Raw genomic sequence first — 18,807 nt, 5'->3', positions numbered from 1 at the left:
TGCCGCGAAAATGAAAACGAAAAGGGAACGTGTTTGACATCGTTTTTTGTTTTTAGTTTTATGTTTTTTAGGAAACCAAAAACGAAAAACAGGAAACAAGGAAAAAGTGTTTCCACTTTTTTGTTGTCAGTTTTCAAAATTATCATGATTTAATAAGTTAGACTAATTTTTAATTCATTATATGACATATATATCATATGATTTTAAAAAACAAAAAACCAGAAAAAAAAAACAATAGTGATGCCAAACGAATCCGATGCTTATGAAAATGAATCACGGGAAACGAAGTAAAACCATTTTATATGTGTATAGGTATACGTATATCGTATTTGCATGTTGTATTTTCCACCTTCATTAAATGTGAAATTCCATATATATCCCTGTGCTGGTCCAGCACTTTGCTGGGCTGAGCCAAGCTCCTCAATAAGCTGTTTAGCGAACAAGGCTATAGTAACTTGAATTTTCTCGAGAACCATCAATTAAAGAAAATATTGAGGAAAGTAACAATTAATTCACAATTTCTTGAGATTGTATGAAAATTATGAATACATAATTAGGTTAAATTTGTGTGAATGAATATTAATCTACTCTAAGAGCGCACACACTGACACACACAGTTCATCAGTCTCGAATTCTCCCAATTGAAGGCAATGTTTGGTCGTCAGATAACACCATTGCTCAGGAAACTTTGCGGAGCTTCTCCAATTGCTTCGTCTTCTTGCAGAGGATTGCCTACTGCATCATCATCATCGTCATTGTCATTATGCCATACTCGTAATTAGCTTTCACTGATTGGTCGTTTTCTTCTTCAATTTTTTCTTTAATGTCAATACAATGTTTATGCTGTTACATTTTTTGATTTTGGATTGATTAATAATCAAAATGTCAGGTGTTAAGAATGATTAATGTGATTTTTTTTATTTTTTTTTTAATTATGATTGGGTGTAGAATGAAGGATGAATGGTTTGTTGAAATTGAATTTGAAGAATAAATTATTGTTGGATTGTTGGAAATTGATGTTGGAGTATGTTGTATTTGATGGATTGAGTAACTTAAATCATGTAATTATTTGCTGAAATCTGTTTTACTTGTTGAAGTTGGCGTTGAAGTTTGTTTAAGGACATAGTGGTTTCTGATTATGTGTTTCTGAGAGGCGTTAAGGATTGTAGGGAAATTTGGGATGTATTCATGAAGTGATAGAGTTAAAATTGGAAATGTAATTTACACTTCTCTGATAAGGATTGTGAAAACTGAAAAGTGAACACAAATGCGAAGTTGGAAATACTTCCTAATAGCGGGTACTAGTATTCGTATTCTAGCCCTCATGTTAAATTTTAAGACTATTACTCCTGGATTTTCGAGGGGAGAAAATTAGAAATGATAAAATGTTCTTGAATGGACATTTTAGTTGTTTTAGTGGGCACTAGTATTCAATTTCCAGCCCTCAAGTTAATTTTTAAGACTATCACTCCTGGATTTCGAGGGGATAAAATTAGAAATAATAAAATGTACTTGAAGAACATTTTAATTGTTTTAGTTTGCTTAAGGACAATGCTGTCGAGTCTCCTTTTGTCCACAACATGACCCCTCTTATAGCTTCATGTATCTTTTATGGTTTCTTTTTGCATGCCCTTTTTGTATTTTTATAAGAGTTGTGTTTAAGTGATCTATAGCATGAATATGATATTGCTAGATCATTAAATGTACTTATATCATATTATATCTCTTAATCTACAGCTACAACTTATTTAAAAACCTCTTACATAATACTTTGTGTCATCTTCTCTGGAAAAAAATATTCTGCCAAAAATGCTTACGACATCAATTCGTTTTTCTTTTCTATTTTTTGTCCTTCCGATTCAAAGATTGGAAAATAATTTTTTAAAATAAATGGAAGTGTGAATAAACAATTCACCAAAAACACATTAACGACATTTCTTTTTCCAAAACCCTCTTTTATGTGAGTTCTAAAAATTTATTGCAAAATAAATTTTTTTGTCATACTTTGTTGAAAAATATTAATTTTTTTATTTTAAATTGTGCAGCGCACGAGTACTAATCTATTTGTTACTTATTGTAATGATCAAATATCTGGTCACAAGTAGTTGCTAAGGTGGTAGAGTAGTGAAAAAAGTATACTAATATGGATATGATAGAGTGCTGTTTTCCTTTTAAGATAGTTTTATTTCAAGGAGCAATTTTGATTCATTATAGTGTTTTGTTTACCTTAATAGTTAATACTCCCTCCGTCCAGTTTACTTGCAACATTTTGACTGGACACGCTTGCCGATGCACATGTTTGACCGTTGATATCTTTTATTATATATTTCTATAAGTTATAAAAAGTTTATATTAAGAAACTATACAACATCTTACATAATTACATTGACTTTCATATACTAGTTAAAAAAGATGGTCAAAGGGAGATGTGTGAATAGTGCAAAAAGTCAAACCGTTGCGAGTAATTTGGGACGGAGGGAGTATATGCAATACTCATATTTGTAGGTCATAGCAACAATATGGATTATATTTGCTACTCTTTAACATTATGTCATTATTTTCAGGGAATATGATTTGTTATTCTCAAAATGGCTTTGAACATTCAAAAACAAGATCAGGAGGCTTTTTATGGATGTTGCTACATGGGCAAGCAGGTGGCACACATGAAACATTGGTTTATACTGTGCTAATGTTCAATTGTCCACGGCTCCACACTGTATTTTATCTTGAGAATTCTTGTGGACATTGCTATGTTTTTAAGTTGCTGAATGTATATGCTCGATACATCTTAACTTAGTTTTGACACATATTAGGGCACATAGTTTAAGGTGATAAGTTATTGTTTGAAGATGAATTTTTATTTTTATTGTAGAAGTATATGAGATAGAAGATAGCGGTGTATGGTGTTTTTATATTAATTGTTTGAGAGTATGGGGCCTAACTATTGTAGCGGGAAGACTGAACAGAGATGCATAAAAATAATTGAGGGATCTGAAAAGGAAAGTGTAAAATATAATTTAGGAGAAAGAGTTTTCATATGTTCTTTGATTCTTTGTCGACTATTGATTATAATTTATTAATTTGTCAAGTTCGAGAATCATTTTTAAGTATTCAATTACTTTTACTTTTGTAGCACTTCTCTTTGGAGGGAGCTGCTCTCTTGTTTTTGCTGAAGAAGTTTCAAATGGAAAAGCCTCTGAAACTAATGCAGGAGAGTCAGCTAATGTTGGATTACAAAGACTTGAGGATGGCTCAGTTATATCAAATGAACATACGTCTAAGTGGCGAATATTCACAGATAATGGGAGAGAATATTTTCTGCAAGTAAGCACTCTGTTGATTTTTACAAATACTCAACCCTTTGTCTCCTTATCAGTTAGTAGGCTCTTATACTTGGTCACCTTATTTATTACTGCATACAAGTCTTTATTTTTAGCTAAATCTCCACACTGAATCGCTTTTTTTTCAATTTAGGGGAGAATGATTGAAGCTGAGAAGTTATTTTCATCTGCCTTGGAAGAAGCTAAAAAAGGTTTTGGTGAGCGGGATCCACATGTTGCATCTGCATGTAACAATCTGGTGAGTTTATGTTCTTTGTTACTGAAGAGGAATTGATGACTTGTCCTGGATCAGAAATTGCAAAGGATGTATGTATTTGCAGCGTTTATGCCAGTATTTGTGTGACTGCTAGCTTAATCCTATAGCTTTTCTCTTGCACATGTCGGATTAGAGTATTTAAGTATGTATGAATGAAAGAACTGACTATTTTCTGATTTGCCTCGCTCCTCTTTCCCTTTTATCATTTTCTATCTTTTAGAAGACAGGCTTCAACATTTCCCATTGAATGGATTTCACTTAGTTAAATTGTATTTCAAGTAGTTTGAAGGCTTAGTTGAAATGTATGTTTTGGCTAAAAAGCTTGTTTTGGTTTTTTAGTCTTACTTTCAACTTTAACATTTGGATATACCATGTTGCCTAAGATGATTCCCTAGCTCTTTGTTTGGATAACTATAGTGAAGGGAAAGGGAGGGGAGGAAAAGAAAAAAAAGGGGAGGGGAGGGAAAGGGAGGGGAGGGGAGGGAAAAGATCAACTTCTATTTTCCTTCCAATTCTCTCCAACAATGGAGGGATTTAGTTTATTTTAAAGGGAAGGAAAATGGATCCTTTCTATTTTCTCCCCTTCCCTTCTTGCATTAGGTATCCAAACAAAAGATGATGCATCCTTTCTTTTCTCTTCTCTTCCTTTCCCTCCATTTCTCTCTGTCCAAACATAGTGTAGATCTGCGTTACCCCAACACCTTCCTTAGCCATGGGTGTCGCGTGTCGACACGACACGACGCGCGACATGGCTCCGGGAAAGTGTCAACTCGGGGATCGAAAAAGTGTCTGTTATAGGTGTCAACTTCTGATTATCAAGATTTGTAATTAAAAATTTCAGGGTTTAATTCAAAAATCTACCAAAATTTTTAGACAAGAAGAAAGGGAAAAAGGAAAAGGAAGGAGGAAACGCCATTAAAACCGATGAGTTCTTAGATCTGAAATAAAAGAAGAGAGAGAAAGTGCATTGTTTGACAGCTGTAAAGAGTAGCACGTGAAGATTTTATGTAATGGGTTTAGAAGGTTTATAACAGATGGCCTAGTGGGACAGTTTTGGACTAGTGGGCCACTAGTCAAGTAATAAGTAGGTAACTAGGTACTGTATTGGATAGAAGGTCAAAATAAATTATAATAATAAAATTAAAAACCCAAATAAAAATTAATTAAAAATCCTAAGTAATGCTACGAGTATAAAATTTTCAGTTTTATGACTTATCTATTTGATATTTTTAAGTGTCGGATTAAATTTTTTGGACACTTTATACAGTAGCCGTATCCTAAATATTAGTCAAGACACTCCCTTGACCGTGTCGAAGTGTCGACCAAAATTTAGGATTGAGGTGTCAGACACTCTGACACCTTGTCGGACACGACACTTAGAGACGAGTCCGGGTAACATTGGTGTAGATTGAGTCAAGGTGTGAAGTTGATGGTGCTTAGGGAAAGAAACAGACCAGCATATTTATATGATGTAGCCCTCTCATCAAGGTTTTTAGTTCCTTTTTCTTTTCAGGCTTTTGTATAGCTGGAGTCAAATTTTAGGTTATGAGCAATATTTGTCTCTTGATTTTGTGGATGAATCGCTTCATAATGTTTTAAGGGCATGAGTTGTGTTGTCCTTAGTGTCCCAATTCTACATGGGTGACTCTCCTTTGGCATCTTCTTTATATATATATATATTTCTTTGTTACATATCATTATAACTTGTAGGTGGGAGTTAGTATTTTAACTTGTAATTTTTAAGTGTATTTTGTTTTTAAAGATAGTATATTTCCGTAAACTCTTTTGTGAGGAGCGTGACTCAATTGTAGCATCTCATTTGGTTACAAAATTCAAATTGAAGTTCCCCAGATTTAAGTTTTAGTTAATCAATTTTTGTGTGTGAAGTTAATCTTGATAATCTGAAGATTCTGAACCCTTTTCTTAATTTGAGGGCTTGGCTGATGAAGCCTTACTATTAACTTAAAATACCCTTAATTTGTTGATTGATGATTGTTTAAGACTACGATCAATTCTCAATGGCTCAGTTTTCAAGCAGCTTGTCTTTGCTGGAGGATATTATTTCTTTTTATGTTCTTTAGCCCCCTTTGTTGGGAGTTATATTACTTTCGTTGGAAACTCAACTGTAGATAACATGTGATTTGTGAAATTTCTGAAAAAGTTGTTTCTGCTCATTCACAGGCAGAGCTGTACAGAGTCCAGAAATCATATGATAAAGCAGAGCCCTTGTATATAGATTCTATTAGTATACTTGAGGAAGCATTTGGTCCAGATGATGTGCGGTAAGTTTTTATGCAAGTAATATGCTCTTTCGGGCCGTGTGTCTATTCTTTAGCTGTGCATGTAGATGTCTCACCGTCTAGGCTTGTTTAACTATGATATATTTTGATGCTAATGGATATCTTCTGTGAGCTAGCAATGACTTTTTTTGTAGAATAAGTGTTTCCATACCTTGATGAAAATCATGTCATGTGGAGCTTCAAAGGGTGTTATTAACAACACATGCATAGCTTTGGGATTGTTGCGCTATTGAGATTTTATACAATTCTTATTATTAAAAATAATATTCTTTTCCTCGTCATTCTTCCATCCTTTGGCATTTATTGTACTCATAATTGATTTCTTTTTTAAATTTTGGTATAAAGTACAAATTGTAACTTATACATACTTCGTAACAAATTGTGAAAGTGAATTGCATGATTATGTGTTGTAATTTTCTCCCTTGCCATTAACCGTAGCTACTCTGTTTGAGCCAGTTCTTATACTACCTTCTTTACATGTTATGTGCAATGATTTGACATAAAGCAGAGAGGGAAAATGTCTAATCGTTGCACATAACCTGTAACGGAGGTAGTAAATTATTATATACTAGGCCGGTTCATTTTACTTTTGGTTTGCTTATAATTTTCTTGTTGTTCTCTAAATTGGTAAGTCAAAAATATTTCTTGGCACTTAGGAAGTTAGGAACCATCCATCTGGACCTTTTCCATTATATTGGGGTAGATCCAGCTTGTGTATATACCAATTACATCTGACTCCTCTTCTTAAGTCCTAAGATACTCCGCAATCCAATGAGTCATTGCCCGTAACTGCCATGGCAGATTTTCCTGGAGCTTCCCTGATTCACCCCACCCCCATAGTAGCAGCACATGCGTTGGAATAAAAATCAATTTGAGTGTTCATACATACCTTAGGAGGTTCCATTACCGGAATTTCTTCATCATATTAAACATCATCTTTTGGTTCTCTCATGATCACCTGATTAGACCGGCAAACTTCTCATTCATCTCAAGTAAGCTGTCATTAATCTCCTCATCGAGATGCTTAGCTGCAACCATCATACCTGCCGTGATCTGGTCCGCCACCACTTACCTCATGCTCTGCGGTGCTCCATAAATAACTACCTTGACCTCCACAGTGATGGAGTCATTAGTGGAGTTTAAGAACAGTTTGAATTCCTCCACCTGATTGTAGACCTTCGTTGCTGGTGCCATGGACTATCACTTTGATTAGAGATGGCAATCGGGTTGTCTAGACTATCGGGTCAGGTCATTTTTGTGTAAGTCTCGTTTCAGTTAATTCCAGGTTCAATTCAGGACAAGTTGGGTCATTTTTGGTTCTATTGCGAATATGATTTTTTTGATAATATAATCATGATTAGATACATAAATTATCAAGTCATTTTGGGTTAGGTTGGGTTGGTTTGGATTGAGTCAAAATCAGGTCAAGTGAGTTTGGGTACTGTTCGGGTTTTGGGTCAGGTAATTCAAAAACTTTTGCATGCCCCCGGTTTACAATAATTTTATGAACGATTTCCATAAAAAATGTTGAATTGTAAATTAATTCCCTATTTACGTTGGTTTAAAAACTTATTCCCTTAATATTGTCCACGTAGGATTGGAAAAAGGTTTGTTTTTTTTTTTTTTAATTTTTTTAATTTTTTTTACAAAGAACCGCTAACGGTGATAGCGGTTCTATACTTATTATAAAACTGCTAACGTCGTTAGCGGTTCTTATATTAAGTTTTAACTTGTGAAGTTTTCTTATACAAGAACCTAATACAAGAATCGCTAACGACATTAGCGGTTTTATAAGTATAGAACCGCTATCACCGTTAGCGGTTCTTTGCAAAAAAAAAAAAAAAAAAAAAAAAAAAATCTACCAAACCTACGTGGACAATATTGTGGGAATAAATTTCTAAACCAACGCAAATAGGGAATTAATTTACAATTCAACAGTTTTTAGGGAAATCTTCCTAATTTTATTGTACATTGAACATTTTGCGAAAAGTGACCCTTTTATCTTACAAAAGTGACCTTTTTTTTTTACAAAAGTAACCTTTTTTTTTCCATAAAAGTGACCCTTTTTTTTTTTTTAATAAAAGTGACCCTTTTTTTTTCTTAATAAAAGTGACCCTTTTTTTTTCACAAAAGTCACAAAAGTGACCCTTTTTTTTCAATAAAAGTGACCTTTTTTTTTTTTCACCAAAGTGACCCATATTTTTGACCCATATTTTACAAAAACGCACTAATGTCCGCCGACGTCCCCGCCATATCCATTGGTGGCGGGTTGTTGCATCTCTGTCATTGCATTTACATTAGCAACACAATAATTGCAGTACAAAACTAGCTCCATAAAAATGAATATAATCACATTACTTTGCCACATTTCGAATGATTTCACAAATTTGCGGATAGTAAACAATTTAATTATCAATTTCATGTGAAAATACCAAATATTTAATGAAATCAACTAAGAGTATTACCCAGAATCAATTGTACATCAAATCTGCCATGACTTGCACAAAATAAGCACATAAAACGTCTGTGATCCAATAATAGCAAAACAAAACAAAAATAAATAAAAAATTACACAAGCAAATAAAAATAAAATTGCGACCAAACTTTTAAAATACTCGATCAACAAAGAGAAATCAGTGAAGCAATAAGCTGATGAAGGAAGAGAGAAGTGGAAGGTAATAGTAGAGAGAGAAACTGAAAGAAGAGAATGAAGAAGAATGGATCTGCAAATTGTAAAAAAAAAAAAAATACAAGCAAAGAGGGCCCGCTCATGCAAGCCCAAATTAGAGTGCTTAACTTGCTTTATTTTTACTGATTTACAATAGAGTTATTGTACATCAGATTTTTTTAAACATTTGTGCAGGTAATTAAGCATGGGTCATTGTTGCGAGGTCTACTTTTGATACCACTTGCTAAGAACTTTGGTTAGATTCCACACAAGTATATAAGAACAGAACAATGTATGATGACTTGAGGATTAATACGGGGGAAAAACTAATCTATTACTTGTACTAATTGATGAGAGTAATCAAAAGCAATTACAAGTTACCATGCTCCAAGTGGTGGAACTCCACTCAAGAGTTACAGAATTGCCCTCCACCCCCCCCCCCCCCCCCCCCCTTTATTTATTTTATTTTTTATACAACTCCTTCCGTCTTTTTTAATCTTTACATTTGGAATCTTTTTGTGAGAGAAAAATGGTCAAAGTGTAAACATTAAAGAATATGGAGGGAGTAGCTGCTAACAGCATTTTCTCTGCTGCTCCATAGATATATTTGAAATTCCCTTCTTATGAATCTGGGGAAGGATTGATAGTTTATTGTATTTGATTTTGATTTGTTTAAATCATTCAATAGAGCACCAGATCTCAGCTTAAGTGGCTGGATACTTTCACTAAGGGAAAGCTAACGAGATAAACTTTTTCAATAATATTCTTCATGCTCCTTATCTCCTTAATGCTCTCATTTTATAACATTCCTCCTCTAGCTTACTCACTTATATTCCTCCTCAAGATAATAGTAAAATTGCACTACTTATATTGCCCTTCTTCATTAAACCAGCGTTATAAATGAATGTGAGAATTCCAGTAGATTATTCCTGAATAGAGAACTAATTTGGTTTGATTCACATAATTGAAGCTGTGTAAATGAAACCCTATAAAAATATAAATAATAAATATTAGCTGTTCGTATTTTTTGACCTGAAAAAACCATATGATTGTGTGTCTGTGTAGAGGTCTGTGGATCCAATAAGGAACTTATTGCATTTGTTTGATAGCAAAATACTTACCTATAGAAAAAATTATAGGATATTCTTCACATGTGGTGGTTATCAGTAAGGTATTTGCTTGATAGGAAATCTTGTGAGATACCTATTTATTCCTTTCCATATAATATAGGATAATCTTACATGTCCCATGGGAAGTTATCTATCTATAAAATTGAAGTTCTATTTTATTATCACATTGCTAAGTACCTAGTTATCCCATGTGATTTTCTTTGCTATATTTTGATTATTTTTTCTGAAAAGGATGCCTTACTTTCAAAACACAGGTTTGCTAGGTTGAGAAAGAAGTTGGGATTTGGGAACCTAGATGGTATTGTAGTAACTCGAGTGTGCTTTTTTATTTACACAGTTTATTGCAAGTGTATTTCATGTGGCAGTTTCCATTTAATCTAGGTTGCAAAGTAAATGCTTAACTGCCAGTGCTTAGATGGGCCATGTGGTTGAGCTATCTGCATGCATTTAGATATCACTTTATGCTGTGTCTATCTTTATGTGTCAATTTGTTTATATGTTACATTTACAACATGATCTTCCTAACAAAGTAACCTGTATTGCCTCTACTCTGACTATGTTACTGCTGCAATTATTCATGACTTTGTATATCTGAACTATCCGTCAATACATAATTGCTGAATCGCAGTGTTGGTGCTGCCCTCCATAACCTCGGTCAATTCTATATTGTTCAGCGAAAATTCGAAGAAGCTCGAGTTTGTTACGAGGTAGGTACAAGGATTGATACAATTTTCTATTTCTTTTCTGTGTTATATATCTTGTTAGTTCTATGGTAGTGATAAAGTTGATGTGTGAGATCTCATTTTTAATAGTCACATATTAATCGTGTCAACTCCATTTATCTTTTTCCTTCTAATTTGATTGCTTGTAACAATTGGCATACCGTTGGTCTCTACCAAATATAAGTCTTGATAATAGTTGACATGCCTTTTTATATATCTGAATGTCTGAAAATTTTATGAACATTTCAGACGCTGAGAAAAACCTATTAACAAATTTTATCGCCTTTTTAAAGAAAATCTTAATATAGCGACTACAGTGAGAACTACTATATGTGTCTGATATCTGTTTTACATTGTTTCATGCTGTCTATCTGGGACTGAGATTTGTGGTTTGGAACAGCGGTCATTAAAGGTTAGTGTTTCTGTCAAATCACTGTTTAATGCGTTCTTTGGAGATTAATGCTTAATTCTTAAAATTGGAAACTAAAAAGAATATTGTTTTGGTTAGATCAATGTTGATCTGCATTCTTTCATTGATCTGCTTTTTCTGTGTACTTTTTGGCCTAATATTACTTATTTATTGTTAAAATGCTTTAGATCAAAGGGCGTGTCTTGGGACATGGTCATGCTGATTACGCAGAGACAATGTTTCACCTTGGAACGGTGGGTTATCAAGCATTATATAGCATGTTCAGTGTATCTGAGTGGTTTCACTTATAATCATTATTGCTTTAATATGGCTTTGGACCCCCCTTGGTGATTTGGATTTTTCTGTTATTCTGTGATGTCGTGGCTCAAACGATGTAATTTTCAGGTGCTTTATCTTCAAGGAAATGCCAAGGATGCGGAGGCCCTTATTAAGGATTCTATTCGGATATTAGAGGTGCTTCTTTGAATTGTGTGACAATGTACTGTGATCAGTGTGTTTATCCTAATGATGTCTTGTACTTTATTGCTTCTTAGGAAGGTGGTCAAGGGGAATCATTCTCTTGCATACGGAAGCTACGATATCTAGCAAAGGTTTATAACGTTCTCCTTTACCTTGTATTAATTTCATGTTTGGATGCTATTTGCTATTAATAACTTGTGCTGTAAATTTGCTGGTTGCTTTATTTGTATCAATGCTATCTTAACCTGGCTACTACATTAGGTTATGATACATTTTTTTTGTAGCTAAGTGAGTATGCTTATAATTACTATAGCAAAAAATGCTGCTACACTTGGGTACATGTACAAAGGAAGAGCATTATACTGTTTCTGAAGACCTGAATCCAACCTATGAATAAAAGAAACTCCATTTTTTTTTAATCTTGAAGAAAGCTATTTACGGTAACTTTGTTTGGATTGAAGGAAATGAAGGGAAAGGAAGGGAAGGGAAATAGAGGGATGGATCATCTTTCATTTGGATAACAAATGAGGAAGGGAAGGGAATTGGAAGGGGAGAAATGGAGCTATTAAATTGTAAGAAATTGATCTCTCCAACAATGGAGAGATTTGGAAGGAAAACTCATCATTTTTCCCTCTCCTCTCCTTCCCTTCCTTTCCCACCCCTTCCCCTCCCTCCCCTTCTACGCAAACAAACGCTAAGTAGAGTTTTCAATTTGGGTATTCAGGTCGGGTTTGAATTGGGTCAATGTAGGTCGGGTCAACTCAGGTTGGGTTGATTTGGGTTGATAGCATTACTTATGCGGGTTGGGTTAGGGTCGGCATGTTTGGGTCACATCACATTGGGTCATGCATCTTATCGGGAATGGGTCGGGTTCAGGTTGGATTAATAATAGGTCGGGTTGAATTTGAGTTGGGTTAGTAACAAATCGGGTTATATTCGAGTTTTGATGGGTTAAAACAGGTTTGGGTCAATCTCAGTAAAGGTCGAGTTCGGTTCAGGTCAATAATTTACGGGTCATCTTCGGGTCATGTTCGAGTTCAAGTTTCAAATACTCGGGTAATTAGAAGAAAAAAATATGCTTGCTGACTGAATTAGCTAACAAAATAAAAATAGTAACAAAATGATTTTTTTGGAAAATTGTTTAATGTTGCCATTGGAGTGTGGAGTGTAGCTTTCCTAATATACTCAAATTCAAAGATCAACCTATGGCTATAATTCACCCTTGGTTTTTAAAAGAGAGCCTAGGCGCGCCTCTCTCCAAGGCTATGGGAAATGGGCTTTAGCTAGGCGAGGCTCAGTCACCTACGGAAAGCGTGCGCCTCAAAGCGCCTTTGGTAAGGTGCGCCTTTGCGCCTCAAGGAAAATAACTAAGATATAAGTTATAAATTGAAAAATGATGGACACTTTTTCAAATTAAGACTATCTTAGCTTTACATATATTATTATTTAATTTATTATGAATCTTTTTAATTGGTATTAAGTACAATCAAACTAAAAAATAATTTGAAATAAATATGTAAATACATGCGCCTTGCATACAAAAGGCGCACGCCTTCGCCTTGCGCCTAGGCTGCATGGACCATTTGCGCCTTGGTGCGCCTTGCGCCTTTTAAAACTAAGAATTCACCACTGCTCGGCTGCTCATCTTTCCTAGACCCCCACTCTCAATCTTAAATTCTCACTGCCACTTTCTATCTTCAACTCTTAAATTTTGGATCTAAACATTAAATCTTCTTAAAAGATTAGGACCGGGTCAATAACAAGTCGAGTTGAATTCGGGTCGGGTTGGTAACATGGGTTGAATGTAGATCGAGTTAGTAATAGGTCGGATTAAATTCGACGGGTAAAAACAGGTTCGAGTCAATCTCGGTTCAGGTCAATTATTTAAGGGTTATATTCAAGTCGGGTCATCTCCAGGATGGTTCATGTTCGGGTTCGGGTCTCAAATTATTAAGTTAACTCGAGTCTAAGGGTTGGTTCAAGTCGGTTCATATCGGGTTTGGGTCACCATTTTTCTTGGTTCAAACAGGTCGGTTCATAATCTGGTTCGGGTAAATTTTTCGGGTCAGGTCAACTTTTGACAGCTCTAATTACTATAGATAAGAACTCTGAAAAAAAATTAGCCAATCATCTGCTCTTACCGGCAGCGAATTAACGAGGCCAATTTACTCAAATATGCAAATCAGTATTAGATTACCTCAGCTGCAACCATACATGATTCTTTAAGCGTAGCAGCTTGAGTATTCAAATCTGAAGATAGTGTCTCTTAGATATGCAACCTGATTATATATTCTGCGCATACCTAGGGCTAGAGCTATCAATTTGGTTGCTCAGGTCAAGTACTTGGTTAAATTGGGTCAATTTACCCTTCAAGTTGGGTCAGGTTTGGCTCGGGTCATGTATCATTGTATTTGGTTAATTCATAAATTTTAGATTCAAAATTTTCTACTAAGCCAATAAGACCGAACATGAATTCAACCATACTGTTATTGACCTAACATGAATTTACTTTCGGATATTTTAGCTTAGGCCTTTTATTTTCTCTTTAATGAAAGAACCTTTGCTAATGTGAAATGCACACTATATTATAACTGCGGCCATGGTGCAAAAACAAGGTAGCAGTCTTTTGTTTGCGCTGCATCATGAATGATTTTTAATTTGTACGAGCTGAAATTGTCATGTCAACAAGAAGTGTTTTAGAAACACGCTATCTCGTCCAAATCAAATGTTCCAAGCCAAATCACTCCACATTGAAAGTTACATCCTGTGCTTCACTCAAAAGTTACTTTCTTTTCAGAGAGGTTTACTGAAAGATTCCCCCTTGCCTTTCCAATATCGCCTTTAATCCTCTACTATTTTACTCTAACTATTGCAATGGTATACGACTACTTTAAAACTCTAAAATACTTTGAAACCAAATTAGCATTGTGACAGTCGTCACATGGTACACGATCAATGCATCATTTCTGTTCCTGCAATTCCCTTGGTCACAATTAAAACCATAATTTCATACCATGGCCACAACACAGAAGTCATGAACCTTTCCGATAAAATGCTTACCTTATTGTTGGTTATATTGACAGCATAATTGACAATTGTCATTCTCAGTTTGGTCACTTACATTTTGTTTGGATAGGAAGAAATGGAAGGAAAAGAAGAGAAGAGAAATGGAGGGGGACAAATTCTCTTATTTGGGTAAAAGATTGGGGGAAGGAAGGGGAAGGAGAGGGAGTGATCCATTTTCCCTCTCTTTAATAAGCATAATTTCTTCAAAATTGGAGAGATTTGGAGGGAAAATGGAGCTCACCTCCCCCTCCCTTTCTTTTCCCTTCCCTTCCTCCATTTCCCCTCCCCTTCTTTTCCTCCCTTCTTTGCTATCCAAACAAAGCGTTAGTGTTGCATCTGACATGATCTGCCAGCCTCTTCATAAATATGCTTTGCTAGCTAGTCAAAAGTGGTTTAAAAAGTCTACTTCAAAAAGCTATATTTGTTAGCTTTTGTGAACTAATGCCTCTAGTCCTCTACAAATCTACATCTTACAAAGTTTAGCTATTTCTTAATGACAAAAACATGGAAATAAACACACTTTTTATTTTATTTTTTATCTTATTTATTTTAACCTTCAGTAAGTTTCTATTGGGTCCAAACTCCACAAGCTAGTTGAAAAGCTGTTGATGAACTGGAGTTAGGAGTGTAGGTTCTTAAGGTCTTGAACATTTGATAGAGTTTTTGAAAGTACAGGAAATATTATGATTATTGAATTGTCAATTATGTTTTGTATTTTCAATGTTAGCTTACTATAGGCCCTAGCCGTTTGAATATATGTGATTAGGGCTACTTCAGCCTACCTGGCGGTGAAAACATTCTTCTAAATAAGTCTTGGTGTTAATACAGGCTAACAAATTAATTTGGGAATTTAAAAAAAAAAAAAAAAAATGTACTAATCTCAAAAGGATATTTTTGTCTACATGATGACATAGTTGCTCTTCTTTCCTTTTTGATAAGCTTAGGCATAATCAAACACTTGAGTAGCAACATGAGTAGGTAAAGGATGCGATTGCACTCTTTTGTCACCCACCTTCACTAAATAAACTTTGGTAATAGTGTTGAACAACACTCCTCTATTATATTAGCATGGATGACTTAATATAGAACAGGTAGTCATAGGTAGAATGTCACACCACAATCTATTGGAATATAAACCCAAAGCAACGTTTACCAAAGCTTGCTTCTTGACTTGTAGTCCATGTTCATTGTGTAGCCAATTGAGCTTGTAGGAGTAGGGTCTGTAGTAGAAGTTTTGTAACACCTCAATAATTCTCTCTTTGAACCTGTAAATATCTTTAATAAAATCCACTAGAATTACTGACGTACTACCGCCACGTGTTCAAATGTTAAGTCTAATTCAGAATTTAGCAGTGGAAAAACTAATTCAGTTATAAATAAGTTTCAAAACCAACGAACAAAACCAGATTAAGTCTTTAAACTTGGAACCATTAAGGCCCTTATTCAAAACCAAAAAAAGTGGTAAATAAATCAAACAGAGTTTAAATAAATTCAAATGTAAGAAATAAAATAAACTCTTAATGGTAACCAACACTCCGCTCAAAATCCCACCACCTTGATGCAAGTTCTGATTATGTAAAAACATGTGATTAATCCGCTCCTCAATATTACAATTGTAAAAATTGGATCATTACAGGGTCATTAAAGGCGAGGGCCATGACCACAGAAAAAGACACAAAATCACATAAAGCTACGAAATATAGTTAAGAATTCCTAGCATGCTTCTAATAATCGATCATCACACACAATTTAGTTATAGACTCAAACACATGACTCAACCATTAACATTACTAAGACTTTACTAAATAATAATAATTTAATTATTTCATTTTATTCATTGGATTAAGCAATATACAAGGTTGTCCTCCCATGCTCCAATTTGGAACATTAATAAAAGAAAAACCCCATGTCTCCTTTTGGAAACATCAATAAATATTCAATGGCAACGGGCGCTACTTCGTGGCCATAGCTAGTATGAGATCTTATCTAGCTCCTTATAGGTTTTTTTTTTATTTTTTTTATTTTTTTGTTTTAAAAAAAAAAATTGAAACAAGAGACTCGTAGATCAGACGACCTTTAGAAAAGTGCACTAGATGTGCACAAATCCAGACTTAGGAAAAGAATGCATGCATATTTAATACTTTATGTTTAATTCAATTATTTTATAAGGTATTTATTTTGTGATTTAATATGCTGTAAATGGTGTTCTAATTGATTTTTTTTATGATATGCTTGTGTTATGTTCTTTCGAATGCTCGTTGCGTTAGGTTGTCGTAGAGAGGAGATAAGCGACGCAGTAATCATGTCTGAGAACGAGAGAGAGACACTAATAGTGAAGATACTCTAGAAACTATGGAAAGGATTATTAATCCAAAGCTAGATCAATCTGAAGAAGGTTATCAGGACTTGCATGAGTTTAAAACATCAAAGAATTAAAAGAATAAGAATAAAACTTACAAAAGCAATTTTCACGAGATGACTCTTATTTCATTTCCGGTTGAAGATGGTCTTGAATGGATGGCACATGAACCTACGGATCAAAATGCGGGAAAGAGAGCTACTGGGAACCCAAATCCGCTTTACAAGGCTATAATTATTGAGGACTCGGAGGATGATAATGACCTTGATTTTGACATTAACACTTATAATGAGAAGAAAGACAAGAACTCTAATGTGATTCCTTAACGCTTTGTTTGGATAGCAAAGAAGGAAGAAAAAGAAGGAGAGGGGAAATGAAGGAAGGGGAGGGAAAAGAAAGGGAGGGGGAGGTGAGCTCCATTTTCCCTCCAAATCTCTCCAATTTTGGAGAGATTATGGTTATTAAAGAGAGAGGGAAAATGGATCCCTCCCTCTCCTTCCCCTTCCTTCCCCCAATCTTTTACTCAAACAAGAGATTTTGTCCCCCTCCATTTCTCTTCTCTTCTTTTCCTTCCATTTCTTCCTATCCAAACAAAGTGTAAAGTTTATACCTGTTAAAGAGAGTTAGTATTAGAAAGGCATTTGTTATTAATAATGGTTATTAGAACCTCATTTTAGTGTTGACATTGACTATTGGAATTTAATAAGTAGCTAGATGTTTGGGATTAGTACTTTTATTTGAGTTATAATAAGAGTTGTTATTTTATTTTAAGGATTCGATTTTTATTTATATTCTTGAGCCAAAAACAAGTTAAATTTTTGTGTACTTATAATTTTGAGGCAAACTTCTTTGTTATGATTAAGTTGAGTAAGAGTGGCGCGGGATGAGAATTATTTTCTTAACTTTATTTAATCTTGCATGTGGATGGTGCTTAGGTTCGTTTGATTTTGCTTGGGACAAAGGGGTGCAAAGACCAGAGTACCCTTTTAAACCAATTTATGTGATAAAATGTAATATTATTTTTGAATGAATATATGTGAATGATATTTGAATTTTGTTTAAATTGGAGTGCATGTTTACTAGAATGGCAAACAATGCCGCCTTAGCTTACGCCATCCGTATGTTGGCTTAGAATCTGAATTAGAATCGGGGAAACCAACTCGATCCCAAGCTGAAATGTTCAAGAAGTTAGCTCAAGTTAGGCCACCGTTTTGAACGGAGGTGCCGATCCTACCTTCTTGGAAAACTGGATTCGAGAATTCGATAAGCTGTTTGTGGCACTGAAATGTCCAGAAGGTATGAAAGTTGACCCAGCTCCTATGTACCTTAAGGATGAGGCTGACATCTGAGATAATGTTGGAGAGATAATACTGAAGGAATTAGAGCCAAACCCAATTTCGGGTGGGAGGTGTTTAAGACTTGCTTTGAGGGACAAGTTTCATCCCTCTTAAAAGAAGTACCCAAAATTGGGTTTAGCTCTGCTTCAGCATTATCACTCCACCAAATGTCAGCCTCACGCTTAAGGTACATAGCAGCCTAGTCAACTTTCATATCTTCGGGATAGTTTAGTGCCACAAACAGCTTATCGAATTCTCCAATCCAGTTTTCCAAGAAGGTAGGATCAACACCTCCCTTGAAAACTGGTGGCCTATCTTTGAGCTAACTTCTTGAACATTTCAGCTTGGGGATGGGTTGGTCTTCTCAATTCTGATTCAGATTTTCAGCCAAACATACGAATGGTGTCGGCTAAGGCAACATTGTTTGCCATTCTAGTTCTATGCCTGAAAGAGGATAACCATGCACTCCAATTTAAAAAAAATTTAAATATCATTCATATATACTCATTCAATCACAATATTACATTTTATCACATAAATTGGTTCAAAAGGGTACTTTGGTCTTTGCACCCTCTTATCCCAAGCAAAATCAAATGAATCTAAGCACCATCCACACGCAGGATTAAATAAAGTTAAGAAATTAATTCCTATCCCGTGCCACTCTTACTCAACTTAATCATAACAAAGAAGTTTGCCTCAAAATTTTAAGTATACAAAAATTTAACTTGCTTTTGGCTCA

The 18,807-nt window shown here is 34.8% G+C and overlaps 1 protein-coding gene across 3 annotated transcripts in view; it reads left to right on the top strand.

Moving 5' to 3' along the window:
* The first annotated feature begins 509 nt into the window (after nucleotides 1-509).
* The window catches only part of LOC145641737 (uncharacterized), a 50,514-nt gene continuing 32,216 nt past the window's right edge, over nucleotides 510-18,807 (top strand). The window contains exons 1-10 of one of the 3 annotated variants that reach the window (XM_081692670.1): nucleotides 510-774; nucleotides 2,565-2,654; nucleotides 3,134-3,324; nucleotides 3,475-3,579; nucleotides 5,779-5,879; nucleotides 10,324-10,402; nucleotides 10,818-10,829; nucleotides 11,015-11,080; nucleotides 11,232-11,300; nucleotides 11,381-11,437. In XM_081692670.1, the coding sequence (XP_081548796.1) occupies nucleotides 651-774; nucleotides 2,565-2,654; nucleotides 3,134-3,324; nucleotides 3,475-3,579; nucleotides 5,779-5,879; nucleotides 10,324-10,402; nucleotides 10,818-10,829; nucleotides 11,015-11,080; nucleotides 11,232-11,300; nucleotides 11,381-11,437 (894 nt within the window). In that variant the 5' untranslated portion in view covers nucleotides 510-650. Of the gene's footprint in view, nucleotides 775-2,564; nucleotides 2,655-3,133; nucleotides 3,325-3,474; nucleotides 3,580-5,778; nucleotides 5,880-10,323; nucleotides 10,403-10,799; nucleotides 10,830-11,014; nucleotides 11,081-11,231; nucleotides 11,301-11,380; nucleotides 11,438-18,807 lie in introns of all 3 variants that reach the window. The other 2 variants (XM_081692669.1, XM_081692671.1) reach the window with 2 other exon arrangements.

Source organism: Chenopodium album, chromosome 8 (genome assembly GCF_948465745.1).
Source record: "Chenopodium album chromosome 8, dcCheAlbu1.1, whole genome shotgun sequence".
Taxonomy (NCBI): Eukaryota; Viridiplantae; Streptophyta; class Magnoliopsida; order Caryophyllales; family Amaranthaceae; genus Chenopodium; species Chenopodium album.
Note: the sequence above shows the minus strand (reverse complement) of the source record. Positions and strands in the feature narration are given on the sequence as shown.